At 38.3% G+C, this 27,723-nt stretch overlaps 2 protein-coding genes and 2 long non-coding RNA genes across 10 annotated transcripts in view; 2 read left to right on the top strand and 2 right to left on the bottom strand.

Moving 5' to 3' along the window:
- Positions 1-15,691, top strand: part of LOC146485514 (uncharacterized) — a 62,609-nt gene extending 46,918 nt beyond the window's left edge. The window contains exon 2 of the long non-coding RNA XR_014863421.1: positions 14,659-15,691. This is a non-coding gene — a long non-coding RNA (uncharacterized LOC146485514). The remainder of the gene's footprint in view (positions 1-14,658) is intronic.
- LOC146485511 (uncharacterized) overlaps positions 1-27,723 on the bottom strand; it is a 79,422-nt gene that overhangs the window by 30,128 nt on the left and 21,571 nt on the right. For 3 of the 7 annotated variants that reach the window (XM_085103367.1, XM_085103368.1, XM_085103369.1), the window contains 3 exons: positions 24,949-25,012; positions 22,560-22,658; positions 21,317-22,228 (listed from right to left, as the gene is read on the bottom strand). The exons of 3 other annotated variants lie outside the window; for them this stretch is intronic. In XM_085103367.1, the coding sequence (XP_084959493.1) occupies positions 21,945-22,228; positions 22,560-22,658; positions 24,949-25,012 (447 nt within the window). In that variant the 3' untranslated portion in view covers positions 21,317-21,944. Of the gene's footprint in view, positions 1-21,316; positions 22,229-22,559; positions 22,659-24,948; positions 25,013-27,723 lie in introns of those variants that run through there. One more of the 7 variants, XR_014863378.1, reaches the window with a different exon arrangement.
- Positions 1-27,723, bottom strand: part of LOC146485512 (uncharacterized) — a 124,288-nt gene that overhangs the window by 75,031 nt on the left and 21,534 nt on the right. The window contains exon 2 of the mRNA XM_085103378.1: positions 13,876-13,926. The gene's annotated coding sequence lies outside the window, so the exon portion shown is untranslated. The remainder of the gene's footprint in view (positions 1-13,875; positions 13,927-27,723) is intronic.
- On the top strand, positions 25,022-27,295 carry LOC146485513 (uncharacterized). Its single transcript, XR_014863405.1, has 2 exons — positions 25,022-25,412; positions 26,339-27,295. It is a non-coding gene; the product is annotated as an uncharacterized LOC146485513 (long non-coding RNA).

Below are 27,723 nucleotides of genomic sequence, written 5' to 3'. Positions count from 1 at the left end.
CACTTGATCAACGTCAATTTGTAACTTTAAAGGGTCAACCTCTATTCCATCAGTGCTTTGCTCATAAGGGTCGAATGGCAGACCTAAGAAGGATTTCTTCAAACTCGTCTTTCCCGCTCGATCTTGGCCTATCAGCATGATTCTAGCACGGTGCACCTTTACTTTTCCAGTCTTCAACGCATTTACATAGGCAAGCTGCGCTCTTGGTCCTCGTGCTTTAATCTCACTTGGTACTAATCTGGCAGAAATTAGTTATAAAAAAATACATAATACACACATGGTTTAGTAGATGCTTTAAAAAACGTTGTAACTATTTAACCACAGTTTGAAACGGTTGGAGAGTTTTATCTTCTCATTTCATCCTAGGTTAAATTTATAATTTCTCCCTGACGTATAAGTTAGTCTTCCTTCGTGCATTTCACGTTTCTTGAACACTCTACTGTATCTATTGACTGGACTCCTGGCAGGAAGAACACACTTTCTGAGCAGAAAGACTTATTCTCTCCCCGCATTTACAAACGTCAAAAGAGAATCTGATAATTTTGTTAGTAGAAATTGTTAGTTGTATATAACGGGTTTTTCACCTGACAAGAAGTGTTGGTGGTAACGAACGCTTACTTTCCTCTGAAAGCTTTCCTTTGCGGACGAACATCACAGAATCCTGTAAACACAACCTAACACCAGCGGAGACATGGAAAATTTGCTGATTGTGATTGTCCTTACACTGATCGATCGACAATAACATCAAGTATCGTTCACTACAAAAATTTCTCCAAGCCCGATCGCTTTAAATTGATCATGTGATGTGATACATCCATCCGCGAAGAGACATTATCAGCATTGTGAGTATCAGGGCAAAGTGTCCATCGGTCGAAAATGCCAGGATGGATTGTAGACATTGTACTCGTTCCCGAATTTATTACTTAGTAACGAAAAGGGGATTTTCCTTGTATTTATTTTACCCCTGTACGTTTTATGTTCGTCTCTTCATATTTCAACTTTTCACCTGAACTTAAACTGAGGTTAAATTGGAAAGCAGTAAAATGGGAAATACCAGTCTGAGTGACTTTTAATTTATGCGGAAAAATTATTTTAGTGCTGAACAATAAAAAAAATACTACATCTGTCTCGCGTCTGTCAGTTAATACAGATAGAGGTTCCTAATCATGGGCTTAGACCTCAATTGACAGGATATTAGTACTCATTATCAATTAAAAACTATCGGCAATCATGTTTGGTGTTTTCAAGACAAGTGTACAAGCCGGCATCTTTGCTTTAGGCCAATGTTTGTTTTAAGGGCATCAATAATCTCTCGACAGAAACACACTGTAGTTATTCGTACTTCCCATAGCAGAAAAACCTAGTTTATACTTCTTCTTACGTCGTTTCTATTCTCTCCACAAAAATTAAAACACACTATGTGTGTATTCCTAGAGCCCTTTAATAGAAAACTTAGTTTATACTTCTTAGTTACGTTGTTTCTATTGCATTAAAGTTCTTTTGTCCTGTCTATCGTCACGTTCGGAGAATTTTAATATTTATCGGACGACTAAACAACCAAGTTTTATTCTTGTAGCTTTTCACGCCCAAAATACTTTCAGTAAGCTAAAATGTGGAACGTAAGTTTCTTCCAAAAATATGACCCTCAGCCAAAACAAACCCCTGCTAAAAGAGTCCCTTCCAACCCAAAACAGACAAGAAAATCCTTTCAGTGGGACTACCAATTTTCTTCAATTTATTTAATACTATAATATTACCTGAACTATCGTTTGAAAGTCTGGCTCGGTAGAAAATATCTTCTTCTTCTTTGGCTTCTTTACAATCCACTGAGTCTGAGACTAGAAGACGTGCCATCGCTTCAAACAGTAGCGAAAGCAGTTCCAAATATTGACTTCTGTCGACAAATTCGAGGAAAAGTTGGTAAACACGCTTTTCTAGGTAAACAGTATGCGCTGAAAACGAATATTATGTTTACCAAGCTGGATTTGGCCATTTTGACCTTCAAATCGGTCATTTTCATTAGCATACGCAATTAAGACATGAAAGCGAGGCTACATGTTGTATCTCCTTACAAAAAACATTAAAAACGGTTAAAATTTCACCCAAATCACCAAAGGATACATACCATATGTTTTTAGAAAGATTTTGTGTTTACGACATGCAGATCACGTGGTCTTCTGGTCACGTGACTCTTGAAAACAAGGCTAAAGGCTGTATCGTACGTGGAGGGAGGTGCACACAAGTCCTCGAAACTAGGAAAAGGAGTTCTCAAACTCATTAATAATTCATCTAGAGAAAACAAAGAAAATCAGTACCGTGACTGCGGTTTGGATATGTGATCTTAATTATCATAATATTTTGCCAGCTTTAGCCTTGAATTTCTCCAAGAATTATTGATCATTTGAGAAGCCATGTCAAACACTCGAAAGTGTTTTTCATCAGATATCCAAACACCTCGAAGTCATTTAAAAAAACTCGGCTGCGCCTCGTTTTTTCAACATACTTCTCAGTGTTTGGATATCTGATGAAACACTCTTCCTCGTGTTTGATATATTACTTGCAAAACCGTAATTATCTTCTTCTAGTGTGTGATAATAGAGCAAGCGAATAAATTGGAAGTTAACGTTAAATCCATTGTGAGTTTTGTTCATATGACTTGCTTTGGCATGAATCATCGAATTTCGCATCAGCTAATGAACAAACATATATACTTAAAAATGCTTAAAGATGCTATACCATTTTACTCTTCCTACTGTACCATTTACCGTCACTGGTTTCCAATAACGAGACCACTGGCATCATTTTGGTAGCAGCTTTCTGCAGCACTTCCGCATTTTCATGCTCCTGTGCATGGCAGTCCCACACTCCGACAGCTGCACTTCTTTGATTTGTATCCTGATTTGCAGCCACAGTTAACCATCTCATCACAGAAGTGGTAGGGTGGGATGTGTAACATCAGGGGCACCCAACGACAGTTTTCTCTCAGATCCTTTGAAACACTATTTTAGATTATCTGGAGTGCCTTTAAAGCTCTATAGGTTCTTTTCAGACCGCGCTATAATATTGTTATATGTTCGGTCATTCTAAAGGAACTTGAGTCTTTTCGAAATTACTAGGGTATTTTTGTCTATTTTCCGAAAACCTTAGGTCTTATTTCCTTTCCGAAAATCTAAACTGACCTTTTTTCGGTACCTGAAACAACATTTTTATGAATCCGAAAACACTAGGCCTTAATTTTCTCATATCACGAACGTTTGAGGTGAAAATTCCCTATAGAAAATTGTAGGAGATTGAGGGCCTTCCGAACAGATAATTTACCGAAACGATCCGTTGGATGCCCCTGTAACATGCGTTTGTTTCCATACCTTTGCTTGGAAGTGCGCCCTTCGAATATGTCATCGTGCTGCATCACTCATCGGGGGAAGAGCTTCTAGTGGCCGACATCTAGAAAACAACTTCATTGCAGCTCTCTGCGTCAGTTACCCTATACATTCTGCAAATGAACTGCTCAACGGACCTCACTGTGGAATCATTCAGATCACCATTTCCTAGGTCTCTCAGTAGCATGTGGTGTTCTGTGAATGTCTTCCATGGCGTTTTCTTGCTATGGCAAGCAAAGAAGGAGACTGTGTCACAGCCCGTTATTGAATGAAAGGAGAGAATGATTTCCACCTCAAGGATTGTTTGCTTTAGATTCTCATGAATCGTGTGAATTGCTAGATACTAATAGGCTTCTTAGACGTTCCAGCTCTCGTCAACAACTGCCTGAAGCTCATTTTTTTCGAAGTGTGAAACTAAAATGAGAAACACATCCGTGTCTTGACAAAAGATGACAAGGAACTCTACATCTGAGTGTACATAATGAAGGATTAGGATGAGCTCTGATAAACAGTAGAAGGATACAGACCATGTCCATGTACTGCAACCAGCGCTGGAGATTTGGATTCTTTTTCTTCTTGACTGCGATCAATGATGCCAGTAGTTCGCGCTTTCTACCAGATGATAGCAGGTCGAGCAGTTTCAAAAACTCTCTCTCTCCTAAATTGTCTGAACAGACTTCTCGAGTCTTTTTTAAGCTCATTGTCTTGCTCTTCTGTATAAGCCAAAAGTTGCGGTAGAAGCAATTGCCTTACCCTCTGGTTGTTTGTTTTCGTGTTCAACAACATTATCGCTATTTAGATCACCTAAAATCTCATCATCATCACCATCATCATCATAAATCACCACCATCACGATCAATGATGTCACTGTCCTCTACCTTGGCATCGTCATCACAATCACTCAGCCCATTCTCAAGGAGAGACTATGCACCAATCATAAGCCTTATGAACATATCCAAACTCTCTGGTACGCATGCGATAGCATCTTCCTTGCGGACGTTCAGGCCCTGGTGCGAAGGCTGCACTAATATATCAGAGCAAAGCTTAAATGCCACACGCACCATCAAGAGAAAATCATCTCCCTAATCAGGTTGATAGACGGGGATGACAGGCTCTGACTGAGTTCGTTGATTCAAAACTTGTCAGACAGGAATATGGCTAAATTTAATAGGCATTAACACTGTTTGGCGCTTTTGTGTTGGCAGTCTCCCTTACTTTTCGTCGGTCCACGGATGATCCTGTTAGCGAACACAAACTTTGCACTGTTGCGCTGAGCAGAATATCCTTTTTTGACTCCTGGCAGATAATACATTCACTTAAGGAAATAACATGCGAAGACCTTTTTAAACTTGCCCTTTCTTCCAATTTTTTTAAATGGTACCTTTGAAAACTGTTAACACCATCTGCCAAGGATCTCTCACAGTCAACTAGTTCGTTTTAGCAGCCAGGCAACTTTACTTTGTCTGACTAAGATTGCAAAGTGGGCAATGTAATTTAAAACTTTTGAATGAAACTAACATTTTCTTGAATGAAAGTGTCTTTCCCTTGAGCAAAAAATAAAAAAAATTGTTTGTTTCTTCGAGATCGATTCCTTTGCGAAAACAATTTGATTCTGACACGCATCAGCAAGTTACGTTTCTGACCAGAATCAGACTGTAAAGCGTATGACTGGGTTTGTTTCAAATGTTGTATCAAAATATTCATTGCTGTAAAGAGCTAAAAAAGAGGCAAACCGATTATTCAAATAACCACTTTACATCCAGGACATACATCCAGGACATATATATATATTTTTTGGCGCTTAAATTTCTGGAATGCCAAGAAAAAAACAACAACAAAAAAACAAACAAACAAACAAACAACAATAACAAAACTGTTTCCAAGTTCTCCGTCAATAAAATTACTATGCTAGAGTTTCAAGACACAACACTCCTAAGTTACATGTAAGAGCTTGATATCACAGACTTACAAAAAGGAAGCAGTCCCCATAAATGAGGTCTCGAGACGACATCGTTTCAATGTGACGTGTATACATTGTAATTTAATCAGCCACAATCAAATTATATTATAGAGAACTAGACAAGTATAGTTAGCTGTTTTGGGAAAAAAATCGCTTCAAAAACAGCTTTTAAAACAGGAACACAGTTTAGCCTCGTTTACATGCCCAGTATTTAGTTCTGTTTTTATAAAGCCAGATTTCGAGATTTAAAACTCACAATCCAGCTTGGTAAACAATTTTTTCGTGTTTAGGACGTAATTTTGACTTTAAAAAGTGCATTTACCAACTTTTCCTCGAGTTTGCCGACAGAATTTATAAAAGCAGTTTTTTTCTGAATTTGTCCCAGTCTATGACAATATCTGGTAAGCATTCACCTCTCCAGTTTTAAATTTAGTCTCCTTAGCAACACTAAGGCTTTCTTTCCCGTGTTCAATACTTTGTTGGTAATCTTTAAGATTGTAATACGACCACGCTAGAACTCTATACAACTCTGCCTCTAATCGTCTATTTCCAATTTCCTTAGCAATACTTAGGCTTTCTTTACCATGTTTGTATGTAATTACTTAGTTAGTAGTCTTTAAGACAGCAATGCGACCACGCTAGAACTATATATACGCCAGTCCCTCTGCTTGTCTATTTCCAATTTCCTTAGCAATACTTAGGCATTCTTAACCGTGTTCAATACTTACTTACTTATCAAGAATTGGTTCCGCTAGTAATTTCATTTTTCTTTGGTACTGTAAATTTTCTTCCATAACCTTGGAATCACTGTCTCTGTCACTGTCACTCCGTTGCATTAGAAAACTGAAATTCAAATCATGGATATTAGTATTTTTAAAGTAATAATACGAGCCACTCTGGTATACACTGTATGAAGAGTGGCTGCTTCGTGCTGCTATTTGAACACGTTCCTAGAGCAAAGACGACCGCACGCGGACAAAGGGCAATATAAAGCTTTTAAGAAATGGACAACAACTTTAAGTTTAAATCAACGATCATCTTCAGTTGTGAATTCGTTTGCAAGTTCGGTTGAATTAATACAAGCAATGACATATAAGTTAAAACGTGATATAATTCAAAATTTCGAAAAAAGTAACGTACAAATTTAAGATGCGCGAGACATGGAATAACACTTGCGCGAGCACTACACTAAATACAAGGAATAAAATTGTAAAAATTGAAATAATTGCAATGGTGATAACACAAAATGTTATGAAAACAAAAATATATAGATAAAACAAACTTAAAGATTAATATCAGAACGAGAGAGTTAAGCCGGCATGTTTCAGCTGCTTATTTAAAGTGGGATTCTCCCATTTGATGTGCATTGCCTCCTTCGACATAAGTTGTAGTTTGTTGGGTGCACAATCCACGATGGAAAAGCAAGTCTTGTAAGCTAGACAACAACATGCCTGGGATTGCTGCAAATGCTGATAAACGTGTGAATTCCTATCCCTGCTCAGATGCTCACGAATGCGTGTCGAGAGATGTCGGCTGGTCTCGCCGATGCCGGTGAACAGGCATTACATCCTCCACACAAAAACTTGTGGACAACACGCGAACGGAGATCGAGAGGAACAGGATCCTTCAAACTAAACATACTACCAACCATAAAAGAAGAAAAAGCTAACTTAATTTCGATGTTAGTACAATAGCGCTGAACGAAGTTGCGTAGCTTTTCTGTGCTTCTCAAGTGAAGCAGCCTACATAGGGTAACTTCAAATAGTAAGTTGACACGGCTTGCTGAACCTGAGAACTAGCTGGTGGGCGGATGGATGGTAGCTCTACTGACGTATCTATTGATAACCGTTTCCACCCCATGCGAACAGGGAAAAGGTGCTTACGTAGAATAAGGGTAAGATCTTTGATATCCTTGTGAAAGCCTAGCCAAGAATTGTTGATTTGTAAACCCTGTCCACCAGTGTTCTAACAAGACCCATTTTGTAGGAAAATGAAGTGAAACTAAAATAGTTGGTTAGGAGCCCCGTGAAAGTTTTCTTATGGAAAATCTGAGATGTCTGGAGATTAAGAGGGTTGTTGTTGACCAAGACATCCAAGAAAGCTAACTTGTTACCTACTTTCCTCTCCATAGTAAACCGTATGTTAGGGTCTTGGGAATTGATGATTGTAAAAGGAAACAGCATCTTGCTCCCTCTCGAATACGCAAAAAGTGTCATCGACATATCGGCGATAGAACAAAATCTTAGAGCCCGTGTAGTTTTCTATCCAAGCCTTTTCATTATGCCCCATAAAAAGGTTGGCTAAGACGGGGGCAAGGGGCGAGCCCATAGATACACCATCTATATAAAGCTATATTTTTTAGCATTTTTCTAGTCTTCACAGCAGTTGTAGTTGGGAAGTTGGAAAGAGGAGAAAGAGGACTGGAACTAAGGCTGCTCTGCTGGTATTCAGTTTTCCTCACTTTCGCGCGGTTCGCGTGCGTTCGAGGAACGCGCTTCGCGTTCTTGTGTTGTGCTAATCGATATGCTGGATCCTGCGTGACTTAATACATTTTCCTTTGCCATCCGATTATTTAATAAAACAAAATATAAACGTGAGTCCGAAGAACTGCATCTCACAAATTTAAGATTTAGATTACAAGGATGCGGGTTTTAACAGAGCAATGTTTCGTTGTTTATTTCCACAACATCATCAGGCAATGATCGCAAATAGAAAAGGCTACAAAAAACTACGCTAGTGATTTGAAATTACAATCATGTTAGAACAATTGTAAGTCGCCTTCAGTCCCGAGGTCAGATTGGGCGTACTGATGTTTAATCATTAAGACCTCTTTAAAAAGTAGTACATTTCAACGGTTTGCACATTACAGTGGTTTTGTCTTCTACTGTTTGTATATCAAATAATCTTTTTGTCTAGAGAGTGCGTGGAATCAAGCTGAATTTCAAACAATCTCCTGATAATCTTGAAACCTACACACTTAGATAGCAACACTGTTGTTGTCACACGCAAGTTCTAGTAAGCGTTCCCGTAGTGCTCTATTAGTTTCACCGATGTATGATAATTCACAACCTGGACATTTAAAATTATATACAAGAAAAGATTTGCTTAACAGTAATGTTTTATCCTTTAAGTTGGTAAAAAAGGAAAGTTTGGTTTTTTGGTACAAAACAACGATTTTTACAGAGAGTATTTCTTTAAAACCCTTTAACCCCTGAGGCAAATGGCATTTTCTCCAGATCCAAGACTACAAACTCAATGTCCATGTATGATATACCATTTTCAAGCTACTCATGAGTGTATTTTGTAACTGATATAACAATGAATGAGAAAAGTTATAGATTTGAGATGAATGACCTTAAAACGTAAAAATTTAAAAGTTCAAAAATGTCCCAGTCCTTGTGTATATTAGGCATACCCCTAAAGTATAGCTTATTTTGCAGTTTTCAACATGTTCATTAATGTGAGAGCTGTCTTAAGACCCACAACTTCTAGGGGGAGAAAGTTGAAAAGTTGTGGGGGTGGTCAACCACATCAAATATGAAAAAGGGTTAAGTTTTTATCCTTTTAATGAGTGGATCTTCACAACCAAGACCATCTTGGTGTCAAAAATTCATAGAAATCTGTCAAATATTGAAAGAGTTATGGCACTATGTGCCAATTGGCACTCTTAGGGATTAAAGGGTTAAGTGAGCGGCGGACTTTACGAATACAATTTGGCTACCAATTGTTCACCTGTTTTGCCTAGGTAAGGAAGAATTGTAAGTAAATAAGAGTCTTGTTGTTGAACCGGCTTGGTTGGGTGTAGGGTCTTCTAGATAATTGCTTCCCCTAACAACAACAACACCATGTACTGCATTAGTTTATACTCATCAGTAACTTGACTTTAATGTCTTGCCCAAATTGAGAGTTTTAGTAATGCCATACAAACAACTCTTGTATTGCCGAAAGTAACATCGTACTTGCACGGGTGTCTGTGACTGACAGACAGAAAAATTCGCCAATTTCGTGACTTGCCCACTGAGACTAGAAATTCATCATCAACAAACCATTTAGTCACGTTAAAAATGAAACATCCAAATTACACTTGGAACGTTTTAAGATTGTGGAACGCTACAACTAACTACAACTACAACATAAACTAGCAGTTCTCATTGAGAAGTGAGTGCTGACGTTTAAGGTGTTTTTGAATGCAAATACGGCAATGAGAATTTCAAGAAAAAATATAACTTATTTTATTTGCAAAATAACATGGTTACATGTATGTTCTTTGAGTATAACATTAACAAGTAACTATTGGTGTTCCTAAGGCTTTTGTTGGGATTATGCTTGTAGCAATTGCTAAAAGTGGAAAAGAAATATATTGGTTAACGAAAACGGAAAGTGTATTAAACGAATAACACTGTCTAACGCAACATGTAAAAATAAGGGCTTTTTAACTGATTTTTAGAACGATTAGTGACACTTTCTTTTGTCTATCTAGCGGAACGTGGTAATAAACTAAATACTTGGCGATCTCCATGACATAAGATGTCATCGATATTTGTTTGTGTCCATAAATCGACCGAATTCGATCGATTGAAAAGCAAAGCTGCAAGTGACATAAATGCACACTGTCGGCCTCTAGAATGCTCACTGAAAGCTTCATGACCTTGATCAGTTGATGAATGCTTCCTCGAATAGAAGTAATCATAATAGATCAGCAAAAAGTGCCAAAACTCACCGGTAAACAGCAAAACCTTGACTCTGATCAACTGTATTTATATCTTGTTGCGAGCACATGCGATTTTCCGCTGAGCGAGCACGATTTTCCGCTGAGCAAGCATATGTCAATTTTTCTTATAAGACAGCTGCTGGTTGGCTAGAATTGGCTGCGCCATTAAACAGGATTTCTGATTGGCTGTTTCTTAATGCGAACGATGAGTCGAACCAAGAGGGGGTTTGCACGCTTCCCATCGTGCATTGCGGGCAAACTATATTATCAACGCGAGGCCACCCGCGATCACCGCATTAGACAGTAGACGCCGTGAGGCTCGCAAGTCCGCCGGCGAATATTTTATAGTGCAACACAGCCAACATCCCAAAGAATCTTCTTTTATTCGTCTGCCAGCAGTGTTCCTGTTATATTTAATGTGTTTTATCACCAAAGTATGCCCATAAGGCGTCGAAAGTCACGACAATCTTATCGAACTCGTAAAGACAATAAGAGGAAATCGTATCAACTGTTTTGGCATATTTATTTATTTATTTATTGGAAAAACATCAGGGCCCAGTTGTTCAAAGCCCGATTAAGCTAATCCTGGTGTAGCGTGAACTTTGATTCGAGTTTAATTACTAATCAATAAAGACTCTCCAAAAAGATTTTTGTCTCTTAGTTTTGAGGTAGACTTTTCTTGACCTTCAGCTTAAAATTAGCTTTTAAAAACATTTTTAACAAGCGAGATAAAAACCACGGTTAACTTTTAATCGTGGATTAGCGTTAATTGGCTTTCGAACAACCGGGCCCAGAAGGAAAACGTGCAGTCCACTTGCATTAATCTAGACAGAGAAAGTTAACGAGAAGCCGCCGAAAATTCCTCTGAACTTAGATTATTTTCAATAGCATTTTGTACGACAGAGCTTATTGAAACGCCTGTTAAAAAAAAGCGCATCGCTCCCGCTGTGCTTGCTTATTTCATTTCGGTTCTACATCTACCTAACAGTAACACGCCGCTTTTCCGGTTAAATCGCCTTAAATTTCATGGCTTCGTTTTGATCGCTTCCAACAGAATAAAATTTTACTTCCCGTATAACCCGACATTTCGAGCAAGAGAAGCAATTTATAAAGAAATTAATTTAAGGAAAACAATCTTCGCCACGGCGGTAAGTCGTTCACATTGACTGATATGACACCAGAAATAACCTACATTCAACAGCAAATTTTGGGGCAAAAACGAGAGGTCAATAGAGGTCAATTCTTTTCATAGCAAACTTTGAGGTTTAAAGTGTTGATTTTTAAAATCTTTGGCTTTCGACCAGTTACTTTGTACGCCGCATGAACGATTCAAAACACTTATTACCACTCATTGTGGAACAGTCGCTGATGTCAACTATCAAATAATGCTCCTAAAATTATTTTTATAAGATCGTATACGCTCAAAGAAACACACTAATCTCATAGCTGAGAATTTAGCAACATAGTAAAAACTGTTTACTTGCCATTTCTTATTTTTGAAGCGAAAAAATCCATGTGGAACTTCGACTAAAAAACACATATTCAAAGCTTTCATCGGAAGTCATTCATTCTCAAGCAACGCAAAGAACGATGGGAAGCGTGTTAATCCCCCCCTTGGTCGAACCGTCGAACCAAACGTCGAACCAAAATTTCTCGATGGCTTCAAGAGTATGAAAACTGCCTGTCGGCAGCAATAACTTGACCTCTTGCTCAAGACAGAAATAAATTTGCATTGCGTGTGGAAGTCAGCCAAGATTTTCGACTGTCTGACTGCTTTTTAATTTTGGCATAAGTAGGTCAGCGGCAAATTTAGGTCAATTCACTTGACATAGAGACTGAATGTTGCCGGTTGCCGGCTCTTATTGAAACCCCTGTAGAGTCTTCAGAGAGTTTGTCTGTGAAGGCTTTCAGTGGAAGGGAACTGTCCCTGATGGTAGAGCAAGAGGGCAGTAAGTTCCAAACCCTGCATGAGCAAGTGAAGAATTTTTTTATTTTCCTTTAGATGATCTTCAGTTTGCGAGGCTTCATTGGTCATCTAGAAGAAGGAGGCTTTTTGCCGCATACACACAAAGTTTTCCTGTGGGCACATTTAAACTTCAACAATGCATTTAATGGAGATCAGGTACACATAAAGAACAATGGTTATTTCTAGAATAGATGCTCCAAACAAAGGCTGAACAGCATATGATTTTTACACACATAGTGTTGTTAATCCTCAGTGTACTGACCTGGACAAGAACAGAAGCTATTTGTTAGGCAGAGAACTGAGAGAATAGAACTCTTTTTAGTGTTTTGGGGTTAACCTCTGATCTACATTATTAAAGCCTAAGAACTGGTAATTTGAAAATGGTTAGCTGTCTCTGAAATAAGTTAAAAATTACAGATTTTGTCTGCTAGCCCTCGTTGGAGTAGTGCATATGTTGTAGGTTGAAATGAATCCAGGTTGATTTGTATTTTCCTTTGTTAAGGTTGGGTAATTAACATCTTAAACAAAGAAAAATACAAATCAACCTAGGTTGAAATCATTTTAACGTGGGATTCATTTTAACCTACAACAGATATGGATAGGAGATATGAAGGAAATGACCCAGATTCGAGGCGTACGCTAATTTGATTTTAACTTTTTTTACTGCTTAGTTTCTATTGTGTAAACATCATAAGGTGTCCAACCTTGTTTTGTAGTATCCACTCTGGCCAATCTGGTAACAACCAAGGAACAATCTTGTATTCAGAGTCCTCAGGCTGTTTGGCCGGCAATTGGTTGCCAGGAGAGACTCTGGGATTCCAGCGACCAACTGCTGGTCAAAGAATTGAGAAATAACAACCACTCAAACTAAGATACCATTTAAAATTCTAGGATGGTGGCTTGTTAATCGTTTAAGCCCTAATAGTGGTCAGCATGTAATTTCTCCTTACAATAACACTACTTGTACTTACATACAGTTCATGAGAATACAGGACATGATCACTAAAGATACTGTCTCGATGTTTAAGCAATGTCTCTGGGCTTGTACCATTTGAAATATAATTATTTATGGAGTTTTTACAGTTAGGAGAATATATACGTTGATGTTGAGACTCAAAGAGACAAAAGAGAGGGTCGTTTGCTTTAAAATCTGCTCTTCGGATGAAAAACTCCAAATTCAAAATAGGTCAGATACAGTAGGTCTTGGTCCAGATCTGAAGTGATGACATTAAATTTTTGTGTGCATCTTCATGCACCAGGCATGGGGAATTTTGACTTTCTGAAAGTCTAGCGGTTAGGATTCCTGGTTTTCACCCAGGCGGCCCGGGTTCGACTCCCGGTATGGGAACACAATATTTTTCAGGACCCGTTGATAACAGTATTCTATACTGAAGGGTTATCCTGGATAAATATTCGATTATTATTATTATTATTATTATTATTATTATTATTATTATTATTATTATTATTATTATTATTCTCATGCCCCATTTTGATTTCTAAACAAGTGCCTGATAGTAATAAAATGATAACAAGTGCAATAAGGCAAAGCATGTGGCGAAGCATTTTTTTCGAAATTTCAAGTTCACGCTAATAACATTGCTGAGGCATTTGATTCTTTGAGAATCGACCGACAATCAAAACTGCCTCGAATGAGAGAGCAACTGAAAAGGCAAACGCTGCAAATACAATCTTTTAGTCATTTCTGCGTGAGAGAAGGTAAATTTTGCCTGTGTTACAACAAGGCGAAGCCAGTCCAACAACATAATCGGCGCCATTCAAGTCGATTGAATTCATGCAAACATGTTGCCCAACGAAAACGGCTATCAAATGTGCTGAAGATTACGCGTGTACTTACCAATTTCTTCAGACGTCGCTGAACGGTTGTTGTTGCCACTAAAAAGCGAAACTCAATTCCGAAACTCAATTCACCAAACTTGGCGATCGAATAATCAAGCTGCGAGGTAAGCACTTCATTTAGTTACAATTCGCTGAAATGTCTACGCCTGAATGAAGACGGAAATTTTTGTGCAGTCATGCATGTTCTGTGTCACGCGAAATTTTTATCGTGTCACGCATGTTACGTTACAGATATCTATACACGAATATAAAATCTACTCCATCTTCTTTCCAGGAGGCATTGCGGTTTTTTTTATCACTATTATTATTTCATAACCCAGTCAAATGAAGTCGAATCTTTAACAACTCACTCCACCCCAACACCACCCCCTCCTCCCAACACGGTGGAATACTCCGGGCATTTCACCACTTTCCATGCATATGGTAAACATAACTACATAGTGATTTAGTCCAAATTAAATGATTTTGTAAGATCTTCTGGTACGTTACGTACTTTCAAGAGGCGGATTAATTCTGTGAATCTTACTAATCTTATCAACGAAAAGTGCGGACTGTTTCCTCTGTAAGACTTCGTTATTATTGTAATTATTTTTTTTTTCAGTTTTCAAATACTCTGTATATGATCATGAGTGAAATTTCTTATGTTCTTATTTGTTTTACTTATTAAAGATTATGGTCCCCCCCCCTCCCCCCAATAACCGTACTCTTTTGTATGTACTTCATGCGCATGACACATCAATTTAAAAAAAACTTTACTTTGCCTAAGGCAACGGGTCAAAAGTTCTGTTGCCTCTAACTTGCAGTGGCAACAGACACAGGTTACTCAAGCATAATATTTACGATTTTTACGATTTCTGGCAAGAACTACCGGGTAACGACAATATTGACACACCGCTACCTTTCCCTCAAAGAACAAAAATTAGCCAGATTAATTTAATTAGCTTTATCGGAAGATGCCGTAAGTTGAGAGATATTCTTCAGCCGCCTAGCTCACACACATGAAACTCAGTTAATATCCTCTTCCTAGACTCAACTAATGAGGCCCTACCAAGCTCGACGAGAAGCATAAAAGGGCCACACGGATGCGGAACTCTTCCATTTTCTTGCAGTTGTCTGGTTGTGTTCGAGGGGCAGCATTACCTCACCACCCTCCAACGAGGAGAGATCAAAAACTATCTCACTCCTCCCTCCCTGGGGCTGAATTTGACTCTGGTTCCCAGTGTTGATCACTCAATGTGACTCACGAACTCCACACTGGTAATTTTAAAGCACTTTGGTGTTTTTGTGGTGCGTTCTCAAGAATGACAAGATATCTGTGATAATTATTCAACACTTTGTAGCACTGCCCAAATATGGTCATGGCGAACTCAATTTACGTCGTCCGCAAATAACAGATATCCTGCGATATACGTAATTTCGTTTATGGGGAAGAAAAATGACCGAGCGCTTTTAAAAAGTAACGACCTAGCAAGTACACTAAATTATTTATAATAATTCCATTTCATAAAACAAAACGGAGGCAACCAAGTTTGCTGTCAAGATTTATAATGGTCAGTGCAAAAACTCACTGCTTATCAGTTTGTTTATGAACTGGCAAATCAGTAAGCTTACAGCAAAACAAATAAATCTTTCGCTAGACTCTTGTATTGTCTCGAATTCTAGCAAAGGCGCGGAAATTACAAACAGTATTTTCTTAGATTGGTTCTCGCAACAATTAACCAGAGTTCTGTACTCGTCTTGAAGAGATGGAAGAAACCACCTGAGGAAAATCGAGCTCGCAAATAAAGTGCCTCGAGAAATTTTCTCTCTGTGGTTAGGTAGAAAAAAAGATGGAGCTAGTACAAAGCAATTACTATCGGACTGGAAGCATTAGAGCTGGCTGAAAAAAACCGTCTAGTGTCATAACAGATCCAGAGTTCTTGGAAGCAACAAGGTATTAGATGTGTCAAAAAACAGGCGAAAGATGGTGAAATTGCTTGCGCAGTAAACAAAGAAACACTCACCCGAGAAATGGTTGAAAAGCTTTCCTGTCTGTTCAGCTCGGCTCAGCTGACACAACACATCCTTAGCAACTTCAAATTATTGTTTGGTTTCAGCTTTTGAGGCTATAACTTTGTGGAAATTTTTGCCGGAGCGATTGGCTCACCAGACGAGTACTCAATTTTGGTGTAAGTCAATCGAACTTGAACAAAGCTGCCACTTTCATTCATGCACGTTCGCGCGGTGTCTAAAGTTACCAGTTTCTTTTTTTAACAAGAAAGGTCGCCTCCAGCTTTTCTGCTATCAATGAGTTGAATAATTAAACAATTATCCTGCTCAATCTTGCGGAATATCGCCTGATTTTAGCCAACTCGGTCTACGGCCTCGTCGGCTAAGTATCAGCCGATATTCCGGCCGCGCGATTTCGCCGGATAATTGTTAAATAGTTTTCAGAAAAATAACATTTGTATGTTATGCTTTTCTCGGGACGTTAAGTCGGAATGGCAAAATAAAATAATTTCATGAGAGAATGAGTTCGAGGCAGTTTGTAAACAAGACGTATGTCAAAACTCGCTCTTGCATATAAATTAATTCCTTACCAATGAATACATTAACACGTCTACAACATAGTAATAGACTGGCTCCAAAAACTGTACGAAAACGCATTTAAACCCAATGTAATGGTAGAAAACAACACCTCGTGATGCTGATCCAGTTACTTGACTTCAATGTCTTGTCCAAATTGAGAGTTTTAGTAATAGCATACAAACAACTCTTGTATTTGCCGAAAGTAATATTATACTTGCGTGATCTGTGGCTGACAGACAAAAACTTTCGCCAATCTCGTGACTTGCGGCCACTGAGACTTGAAATTCATCATTAACAAACCGTTTAGTCACGTTAAAAATGAAACATTTATACCACACTTTGACCGTTTAAAAATTGTGGAACGCTACAACTAAGAACACAATCAGTCAAAACAATCGCATAACATCATAAAGAAATTTAAGTCTCGCGCAAGACAGAAATCAATTTGCATTGCACGTGGATATCAGCCAAGATTTCCGACTGTCTGACTGCTTTTCTCATCCCCCATTTTGATTTCTAAATAAGTGCCTGATAGTAATAAAATGATAACAAGCGCAATAAGGGCTCAAATGTCTTGACAATCTGGCGAATAAACTGCAATTGGCGAAGCAATTCTTCGAAATTTCAAAGTTCACGCTAATAACATTGCCGAGACCGTTTAATACTTTGAGACTCGACCGACAATAGGCCATTTTACAGTTGTGTGCTTAGTGACCTGGCCTTGCATTGGAAGTGAGGCTGAGGGTGAGCTTGTTTTGATACAGACCTCACTGCTTTTCATATGTAAATGCAAACTAGTTAGCATAAGAACAGCATGATCTACATATGAAAAGCAGTGAGGTCTGTATCAAAACAAGGTCACCCCCAGCCTCGCTTCCAATCCAAGGCCAGGTCACTTAGTACACAACTGTAAAATGGGCTATCAAAACTACGTTGAATGAGAGAGCAACTGAAAAGACAAACGCTGCAAATACAATCTTTAAGTCACTTCTGCGTGAGAGAAGGTAAATTTTCCTGTGTTACAACTAGGAGAAGCCAGTCCACCAAAATAATCGGCGCCATTCAAGTCGATCGGATTCATGCAAACACGTTGCCCACCGAAAACAGCTATCAAATGTGCTGAAGATTACCCGTGTACTTACCAATTTCTTCAGACGTCGCTGAACGGTTGCTGTGGTCACTCAAAGGCGAAACTCAGTTTAAAACTTGGCAATCGAATAATCAAACTACGAGGTATTAAAGCACTTCCTTTAATGAACGGTTCTTGGGTGTCTGCATCCCCCGCAGATTTTGCAGGGGCTAATGACATCATCAACTTGGTTTCAAAGAAGAGAGAGCCTGGGATCTAGATCATCGAAAGCATATTCTGTCATTATTACTGGTTGTATAAATATATATACCAGAAAATATACAGCAGCTGACTGGGTTTTGAAATAATAATAGTAATAAAAAAAGCCACAATGCCTCCTGAAAAGAAGACGGAGTGGATTTTATATACGATAAAAATTTCGCGTGAGACATAACATGCATGACTGCACAAGAATTCCCGTCTTCATTGAGGCGTAGAGATTTCAGCGAATTGTAATTCTTGGTTTTCACGTGACGTCACCAAATTCTTGAATTCAAAACTGGGAGGCCTACAAAATTTTTACCTTTATTCAAGGAAAGATTACCAAAAACTATGGCTGTTCACAATTTCTTAGCTCGATGTCGTGCTTCCTTTTGAAAATAGAACAGTTTCAATTTCCGAGTTTCCATCGTGCGTGACATCAGGAGGGCGGCCGTGACAGAGCTTTTCCGTATCTTAAAAATGACTCTTCGGGTGATTTTCAGCATTCTAAACAATTTAAGTTTGAGGAGAAATATTAATCTAAACATTCGAAAATTCACAAGGGCAAACAAACCTCTTTTCTGGCAAAAGTGAACTCCAGATGTTTCTTCGTATTTCCGGCCGCCATGTTTGTGCCCCTCAGAGGGACACAAACATGGCGTCTCCATACTAAGCTCAATAAATTTATGTGGAACATTTTGTCAAATAACTCGAGTACGGAATACCGCACAGACCTGACACTTGGACAGATGCCTCATTTGTTTATCCTCTATACCATGTCAATTTCTTGACTTCATTCATGGAATGGTTTCGATTTTTTTTTTCAATGGCGTGACAGTGAAAACCGAGAATAGGCCATTTCCGAGTTGCTGTGAACCTCATTATGAAAGCGAAGCTAAGTGCGAAGTTTTTGTTATGAAAATTAGTTTTCATTCACATGCAAACAAAACTAATTTTCATATGAAAAGTTTTGCACTTAGCGTCGCTTTCATAGTGAGGTTCACAGCAATTCGGAAATGACCTATTACAATTCGCTGAAATCTCATTGTCAGTTGCACATGAAGTGAGTAGTGAACTGTTAAAATGTGTTACCCCCAAAAAGCTACCTGATAAGTTCTAGCAGAAGTTAGGTATGTTCAAAGTCATCGACCCTCTCTCTCCTTCCAACCCCCCCCCCCCTCCCCCCTCCCCCCCCCCCCCCCATTCATCCTTCCGAAACGCGCATGGGGTCAAAAGACTTGAACAACTTACCGATTAAGAAACGCTATAGCTAAATGATATGCTGTCCGGGACAAAAAAAAAATCCTGAAAATCATCCCCCAGGAATGTGCCAGGAGGGTTAATAGCCCAATTTCGATATATTAAAATTCAGCTTGAAACAATAACATCACTGCGAGGCTCCGGGAAACAAATTGTAAAGTTTCTATTGGTTTATTCCCCGGTGCCTCTCAGTGATGTTTATTGAGTTTTAGGCTGAATTTTAATATATCGAAATTGGGCTATTGTCTCCATGTAGGGTAAATCGATAAGAATGCGCACAGTGCAAGGCTGTGATAATTGTTTCATAACATACCCAACGACGGATAATATGCAAATAAACCAAAGTAAAATGGAGGGAAAGCTGAGGGGAAAATATCATTTCCAATTTATTCTAAAAATGCTGCCGCATTTTCAATAATCATTGCTGAAAACATGTCCTGTATTGAGTGACTGTATTTAAACACCGACATGATAGGCTACTCAAACAGGCCGCCATCAGTTTAGTATGTAATGGCCGCTTCAAGGGCACATTCAAAACATAAGCACTCTATCGAATCGATCGATATTTTTTTCTTTTTGTTGTGGGGGGGGGGGGGGGGTAGTGGATATTTTGTTTGAAAGCCTATTTAACAATTATTCCATGAGCGCGCGTTGGATATGAGATAGTAAATAGCTAACGAGGCGCGAAGCGCCGAGTTGGCTATAACTATCTCATATCCAACAAGCGCAAATGGAATAATTGTTTTATTAAATTCTCCACGTTTGGACATTGCTGTTGAAGTTTACTGAATTTTTATATTTTAAGAAAAAATTTCTTTCAAATTTAAACGACCGGATGTTCAGACAACCTCCGACCAAAGCGCGCGAAACGTAGTGATCACATGACACGCGCAGCGCTTTGCAAACGGAGTTGAATGAAAAATCAAAAGCGAAGAAAATCGGACACAAGTCGGACATCTAAAATTCAAGAAACGTTTAAATGTACGAATTATAACCTTTCTGAGACTAGCATTCAAAATGCTTTTGAAGTTCCAGCTCATCGAGAAGCGTAATCAGTAGTAGTTGTGCACATTTGAGCAAATGTTCTGCTGTGTGGTACCGAGCGAAGGAAGAAATCAGGGCAAGGACGGCTTTTTTCATGCTGAACTGAATTTCTGGCGGACGATTTAAAACACTTCAGGGAAGTCCAAGTGTACGAAGTACAACCTCACTGAGACAAGCATTCAGTGCAAGTTTTTAAACTTCTAGGTTATTTGAGAAGCGTAAGAGCTGTGCACATTAGTGCAAATGTTTCAGTGCTGAGTGGTGCCAAGCGACGGAAACGATCATTATGGCCGCCGCTCGTACGGATTTCATAGATGAACCATCTGAAGTCCTCGTAAATTCGTAAAAACATAAAGGCAGGCATGAAGCTCTTCCTGAGAAATTTCTTCGATTGGCTTTAACCTCTTACCGCCAGGATTTCCAAGCCATCCTGAAATTTTTGAAGGTAACCGGTTGTTATTGTTGTTGTTATGTGATCTAAAAAATCGTAAAATCTTGCAATTTTGAAGATTTAAAAGGAAACTTCAGAGATACGTACCATTAAATAGTGCCATACTGAACTTTGTGGCTTTTACTGTTGTTATATTGAGATGGCATTGTTTGGTATTTCTCTCTTTTCCTTTTTTTCTACATTCTTCCGAAGAAACTTTTGCTTCCCGCCGAAAAAAAAATGTAGCTTAGCGACACCTGGGGCTTTCGTTTTCCATATAAGGTCAAACTGCGGTATATGAGTTGATAACCGAGATTTAGTGAACCAATAAGAATGCTAGAAATGCAATATCCGAGGCGGAGAATTTAATAATGATTAATAAACACATTAGCCTCGTCGCCTCCACTCGTAAGTTCGCTCACCTTTTCTGTGTTCCATGTTTTTTGTGTCGCTATATCTAGGAAAGGAACAGGTTTCAAAATAACTGTTACAATATCAGAAAAAACGTTCAACAATCTATTTCCGAACAAATTCATGACCCCCCTTTGACAAGATATGCTGGAAAATTATTAACCCACGTTTTAAGGGAAATAAACTGATTACAACTAGCACTACAAGAAAAAGGGAAATTAACTGGTAAAATAAAGTTCGAATGACTGTATTAGAAGATAGTGGCTGGGAAAATTTACCCAACAGTGGGAACGGTTTTGTCCTACCGAAAGAAATCGCGAAAGTGGACGTGAGCGCGCCCCATCTACCAGGTTTTTTTTTAACACTACACCAACTGTTCTTCCATAACAAAAGTTCAATTTATAAAATGCTTTATATTAATCCTTTGATCTGGTGGTAAATAAATATAATATATCCTCATAAATTTTTCAGATTGTAGTGTCGCTGTATATTTTACGAGTTTTGCTGTGTTCGCGGGCTCTTTATAAAAGAAAAAGCGAGTATTTGTACTGTAACTTCAATGAATCAATACATATAATGTAAAATTTATAAATACACACAGTAACTGGACACCCAAAATAACTACAAAGCTAAACTAGTTGGGTGACCATCATTTATCAGTTGAAAAAATACAAAGACAGAAAAGAGGCTTAATACTGAAATTGACTAAAATATTAATTACGGAACAAATACATTGATAATACACACACAAGTATGAAATAAAATAAATAAGTACATAAATAAAAAGAGAAACAAGAAAAGAGTATCAAGAGAGAACTCAAACTTGTTAAATTGCTCTTATTAAACAAATTGTATATTAATTATTTGTAATAATACAAGTTATGCGATTCATATCTGGACAGTTTGGCTATTGAAAATATACATGGGATACACAAATTAAATGACATCAAATTTTTCTCCATAATTTGAGGAGAGTTAATGCTGTGGAGTTGAAAACTGTCAAAAAGAAATATAAGACAGGTTCTCAGTCAGAGTGGCAGCAAAATTTCTCCGCTAAATCTTTACGATTTACAAATTCATGACGCAATGCTTCATATAAGACTCTGTATGTCGCAGATTTGCCTTCTCTTCGCTTCCACGCCATTAGCATGGCAAAGGCTTTCTCGCGCCATAATTCAGTGTCTTTATCAAACCCAGTCAGCTGTGCATTGTTAAAATCCAGTCGACGCCCAAGTGGCCTCCATTCCTCAACATTCATTGATAGACGTTCTAGTTCATCATCAGACGGACATCCTTCTTTCACTAAACCTACGAAGGCAAAAGGCTCGTCAGTCTATTTTTATAACTTTTCGTATTGTTGATTTGCAGAGAAATCTGTATATTTGGGGATTTGTTGGAAGACAGAAAGGCATAAATGGCGGAGAGGACGTTGACAATTATCAATAGATTTGGTAACATTTATACAACGAATACAAAATTTGTAAAACTTGATACACAATTTATGAAGTTAATACAAATTTTACAATGAGATAGTTGTATATGTTGTGGTCATGTCAATAAAATGTAAATTAAAACCCAAACATTCAATTTCGTCTACCAGTCACGTTCTACATCTGTAAAAAGCTTCAGAACTTATTACCTGTGTTGTCCAGAAGTCGCTTGAAGTACTGTCCAGGACTGGGACATGATGACCCTCTTTTGGATGTTGGCGTTGGCATATCTTCATCTCTAAAACTACCTGTAAGTGTTTGATTCAAATATTATCATTCCATCCCTCTGATATGCATGAACTTCTAGATGCCCCTTTTGAGGTAAGTTTAATTAATCTTTAATTTTAGAACCTCTCAGTTCAAAGGTATTTCATGCAAGACTTTTCATTGGAGTCATTACGTAAAAAACAAAAACAGAAACAAATAGAATCCACAGAAGTAACGCCCTATAGCTTTCATTTGAGTATGAACAGGATTTCAGATCAAACAGCTAGACCTGTGCGCCTTGCAAAGGATAAGATACCTAGCGCCGGAAAGCACTGCTTACAAGCTTCCCTCTGATAGATTGCACAGTGTTAAAGCCCCATTTACACGGCAGAAATTTTTGGCACGGCTTGGATGAATGTTGTACGCGTACAAAAGAAAAGTACTGATTATTAAATTACGCGTCCTTTTTTCTACCGTGCCAAACGATGTGAAATTATGATTTAGTACGGGTAAAAGGTACAACATATCGGCCAGCGTACTAGTCGATTCTTGCCTAGTGCGCATGCTGCTTTCTCTTTAAAAACATGGCGGACGAAAAGTTCTTAGAATTTCTTCCCATAAGAAGACCCCTTGTGTTTCAGCAGGAAGTTCTGAAATCGACCTTTCTCTCGTCTGCTTTACAGAAGAATAGAAAAGGCGGAGGTACAGGTTGTTATTTATTGCATCAGTTCTCGCTTTGACTTCTGTTGAGCTACGGTTTTGGACACTGACACGAAGTGGTCAGTGATTTGAGATAGTGGAGACAGCGTTCACAGAAAAAGAGTGGTATGAAAAATTCCTTATCATCGTCGTCCTTCCATGCTATCCTGCGAGAAAGAAAGAATAGAAGAGAGTACGCTACGCTACGAGCCGTTCACGAATAGCAAGACGATGGAATTTTCTGATCTCAAAATGTTAAAGGATGTCAGTCGCTTCACTGCTAGTTGTAGTCGATTACTCGCCATTACAGGATTTCTATGGACAACACGTTTGGACAAATAGTTTCTTCCTTTTCACAATCAAAACAAAGTTTTAGCTTTTTTTAACCTGGTTGAGGTCACTTGCAACGGTCAGCGAAGGAATTTTTTCATCGGACAAATTTTGCTTTGCTGCAAAAGTTTTCCTGTGTTTGTCCGCTACTCGCCAAAAAAGTTTGCTAAACTTTATTGACCAGTCACTCTGAGTAGACTCAAGACTCTGATCACGCGCGCAGGTAACAACTCTCAATGACGTCATTCGCACTTCCATACTCTTCTTACAAACTCCGCTACAACAATCAAAATGCGAATTTCATACTGTTCATACTGTTCATCGTACATAAGCAAGACAGATACTTTGGTTAATTTTTAGTACCCTCAGAAGGTGTCGTCTTTACCAATTAATACTACGTTATACGTAGCATATTTAACAATTAGACGGCGAGCTCGAGGTTTCTATCGGCTGATAGTTGGCGAGGGGCGAAGCCCCGAGCCAACTATCAAAGGCGATAGAAACCGAGAGCGAGCCGTCTAATTGTTTTAGCATACCTCAGTAATCGATCTATCAAGCAAAAAACTCTTTTTATTTCATTATTTTGATACATTTGTGCAATGATGCATGCTAAATCGCGCGCGCTCTGACAAACTGCCGTCTATCGATCGATAGACGGCACCTGTGTAGCCAATCAGATTGCGCGTTACGCGATAGTCGGTCACTGAGGTATGCTAATAAGTGATAGCCTTAGTTTACTTATTTAGACATTTAGATTAAACATGAAAATAACAATCTGTAAAAGAAAAAGGTCATTTGGAGCGCGTCGAATTTTTGTGGCAAACTATCACTTACACCCCTTTTCACTACGTATCAAACCCTTCAACTGTAAAAAAATACAGTTAAGTTCTGTCTTGCAAACACCTTTGCATTAAAGACATCTTGTTATTGTGGATAGGAATGAAGACGCGGCGAGGATAAATTGGTGATATTACGCACCGCACTAAATCGAGGTCCTAAAGGCCTCTGTTATAACACTGTTGACTGTTGACTGTATAAACATTTTGAAAGTTGGCATCCATAAATTTTTGTAAAAATGCCTTAAAAATAAAAGTAACCCTCGAGATATTTTACAGTGTAAACTAATCGAAATTCTATGCAGATGATACAAGTAACAATAACTAGATATGCGTTTGGCTTGCATTAAATTTATCCAATTTATCGTTTAGTTTGGCCTTGGTTATCTTCTCGTAGGCTGTCAAACCGACTAGCTTGTATCTGCCAATACCTATATTTCGAAGTTTAACTGTGAAGCTCATTTACCTGGTTTGGGTCGAAGGCTGACATAGTGGTGCTCGTGTAAGTGCCCCAGCACAAGTCGGTTGCTAATCTCGTACCCCGATCTCAGTCGTCGGTTCGGGAATGTCGAAATGTGAGATCTGGTAAAGTTCGATATAACGCCATTTCTGGTTGGTTACCAGAATTAAGAATGCCTCATTCTAATCTGCTCTGTGATTGGCTCTTTCCTTCTGTGTTTGGTTTTCGCTCAGTTCGGGGAAGAAACAAAAACACGGAAAAGTTTTCGCTCCGATTAAGATTGTCATGCGACGTTTTAGTACATACATGCCCTTTGTGTGGGGAGAGAACAGTGAGAAATTGTTTTTTCGGAAGACAACAGCGACTTTAGCCGAAAAGAGTTTGCAGTAACGTTCAAACGGCCTTGCCAAATTACACAAGTTTCCAACACGATGGATATAAGCTTGCTTACTTTTGGGGATAAAATGGAGGTAAGTCATATATTTTTTGGGGGGGTATTTCTTAACAAAAAATGATTTTTTTTAAAATGATTATTTATTTAGTAAACGCAAATTAATTTCCCCAAAATACTTTACCTTGAGTTCCTGAACACGCGCGCCGCATTTGCTAGCATATTTTCAGTTTTTGTCTTCTGCTAAAAGACTATTTTCCTTCTATAAATTGAACTGGACTTTGAGTAAGAGACTTCATAATATAATATTAGTCCTTTCAGACCAGTGTGCTTATTCCTTCAAGATCCATACAACATCTCTCATAGGACTTTGGAGAAATTGATAGAGTGTCCACACAATATTATTATTCATCTGCTGGTGAGATCAATATCCCTCCCACCCCTCAGCTCAGCTGTCAGCTAAGAGAAATGAAAAATGTCCGACTTATGACCGCCAAAATAATAGTAATGAAACCCGTACTACAACAGAGAACACCTTGTCTGAACCGATTAGGGCTCTTTATGTAAGTGTAGTTAGTTTAATTTTATCCCCTCTCTCCCACCTACTGAGTTAAAAAAATTTGGATCCAAAATATAAAACTAGCCTTCCTCTAAAATAAAAATGGGGACATTGGTTTACATGTCTGCACCACCTAATGTTTTGCAGGTCTATGCTTGTGATAGGCTTTAGAAAAGAAGTAGTTTTAAAAGGAGGACATGCCTCTTTGGATTTGACATCACTTATAGTTTTTAGAATCTTTTTGCCATTGTTCTTTTCTTCAAGAAAGGGGAATTTCTCCATTATTTTATCATTAGTATGGAGTCCTTGAAGTACTAAACACACTTCATTTACTACTTCCATTGTTAATCCTTAGCACATTCTCTGATACAAATAGTTATTACTGGCCTCAGTTTCTCCTTTATTTCTTGTTAACTCTGTCTTAATTTCTTCCACCTGATTTCTAGGGAGAAGCAAGTTCCTAAAGTTCCTATCAGTGATGTGAATATCTTCAAGGGCTAAAACAGCTGGACACAGCTCAACACATAATTAAGAGCAATGACAGTCATTTCGGACAACAGATATCACAACAGCTGCACTTCTCACACAAAAGCCAAAACCAAAGTGGTTATAAGCAAAATTTTCCCCTGCACAGATTTCTGGGGTATTTACACTAATCTGTCATGATGGGTTGCATTTCTTCAATATTTGCACCAATATGATTGTTGTTAAAGTAAAGTTTTGATGTAGCAGGCTTCCCATCTCTTCCACTTTCTTGGAAAAAACTTTCCATAGTTTGCGGGAAGACCAAAATGAATAAATTATTATCCTTCCAACACAATGAGAATCAAACCCCATTCCCAAAGATTGTGGCACATAATATTCATTGTCAGTCTGTAGAGAATGAGACTGAGCCAAAAGTGCATTTTGAGGAATTTGGGGAGTAAGGTAGAACTGGTGATCCCCAAGCTTTCCACCCAAAAAGGCACCCCCAACTCCACACAGTACTAATGATGAGTAAATAATAGGCTGACAGGCTTAATTTTTGACATTGGTGGTGAAAGGTTCATCTGCTATGGGTGAAAATATGTAATCAAACTGGTCAACATTACTTTGTGTTAAGATAGGAGGGCCTTTGTAGTACTCCATAAATCTTTCATATTCAAACTTTGTATGATTGTAGTTTGGTTCTTTTTCTGTTGCTGTTGTTGTCATGACAACAATCTTCGCTGTAGGGAATACTGAGGAAAGTGTTCCTCGTTTGCTGTACTCTGAAGTTGTGCCCCCTGAACAAAGATGCAATTAATTAAGAAAAAACTGTAGTCATTCACTGGGATGTTGTTATTCTTTCCATTAGAATAAGACAATATAATTACCAGAAAATGGATAATGAGAAGGCTGAATAAAAAGGGATTCTCAAGTAACTAAGCCCTTTTTGACGCATGGGGTGGTGGAAGGACGAAGCATAAAAGAAGCTGCGATAATCACCAACAATATGGCTCTGTATTTATTAGCTTTTAACCTTTAAGCCTCAGTGTCAACATACAGTTTCTCCTTACTGGTCTCTACATTTCCATTTTTCATAGTAGCATTATAGGGAGGTTGTTGAAATATCAAGAAATTTCACCACTGGTGATCTCATGACCTCTCCTTGATTGTGTATTGATAAATATTAGGAGAAATTTTGATACTGATCACTACTGGGGCTTAAAGGTTCAAGGTTCACTGTTCTGATATTTTTTGTGTACTTGTGTGAAAAGTCCTTGAACATAATTTTGTGTTGCTGGTCTTAATATTAAGAAAAGTTAGGACCTGACATGGGTGCAAATATCAATACAAGAAATTTTTTTTT

This window comes from Pavona decussata, unplaced genomic scaffold, assembly GCF_977016875.1.
Source record: "Pavona decussata unplaced genomic scaffold, jaPavDecu1.1 SCAFFOLD_26, whole genome shotgun sequence".
Taxonomy (NCBI): domain Eukaryota; kingdom Metazoa; phylum Cnidaria; class Anthozoa; order Scleractinia; family Agariciidae; genus Pavona; species Pavona decussata.
Note: the sequence above shows the minus strand (reverse complement) of the source record. Positions and strands in the feature narration are given on the sequence as shown.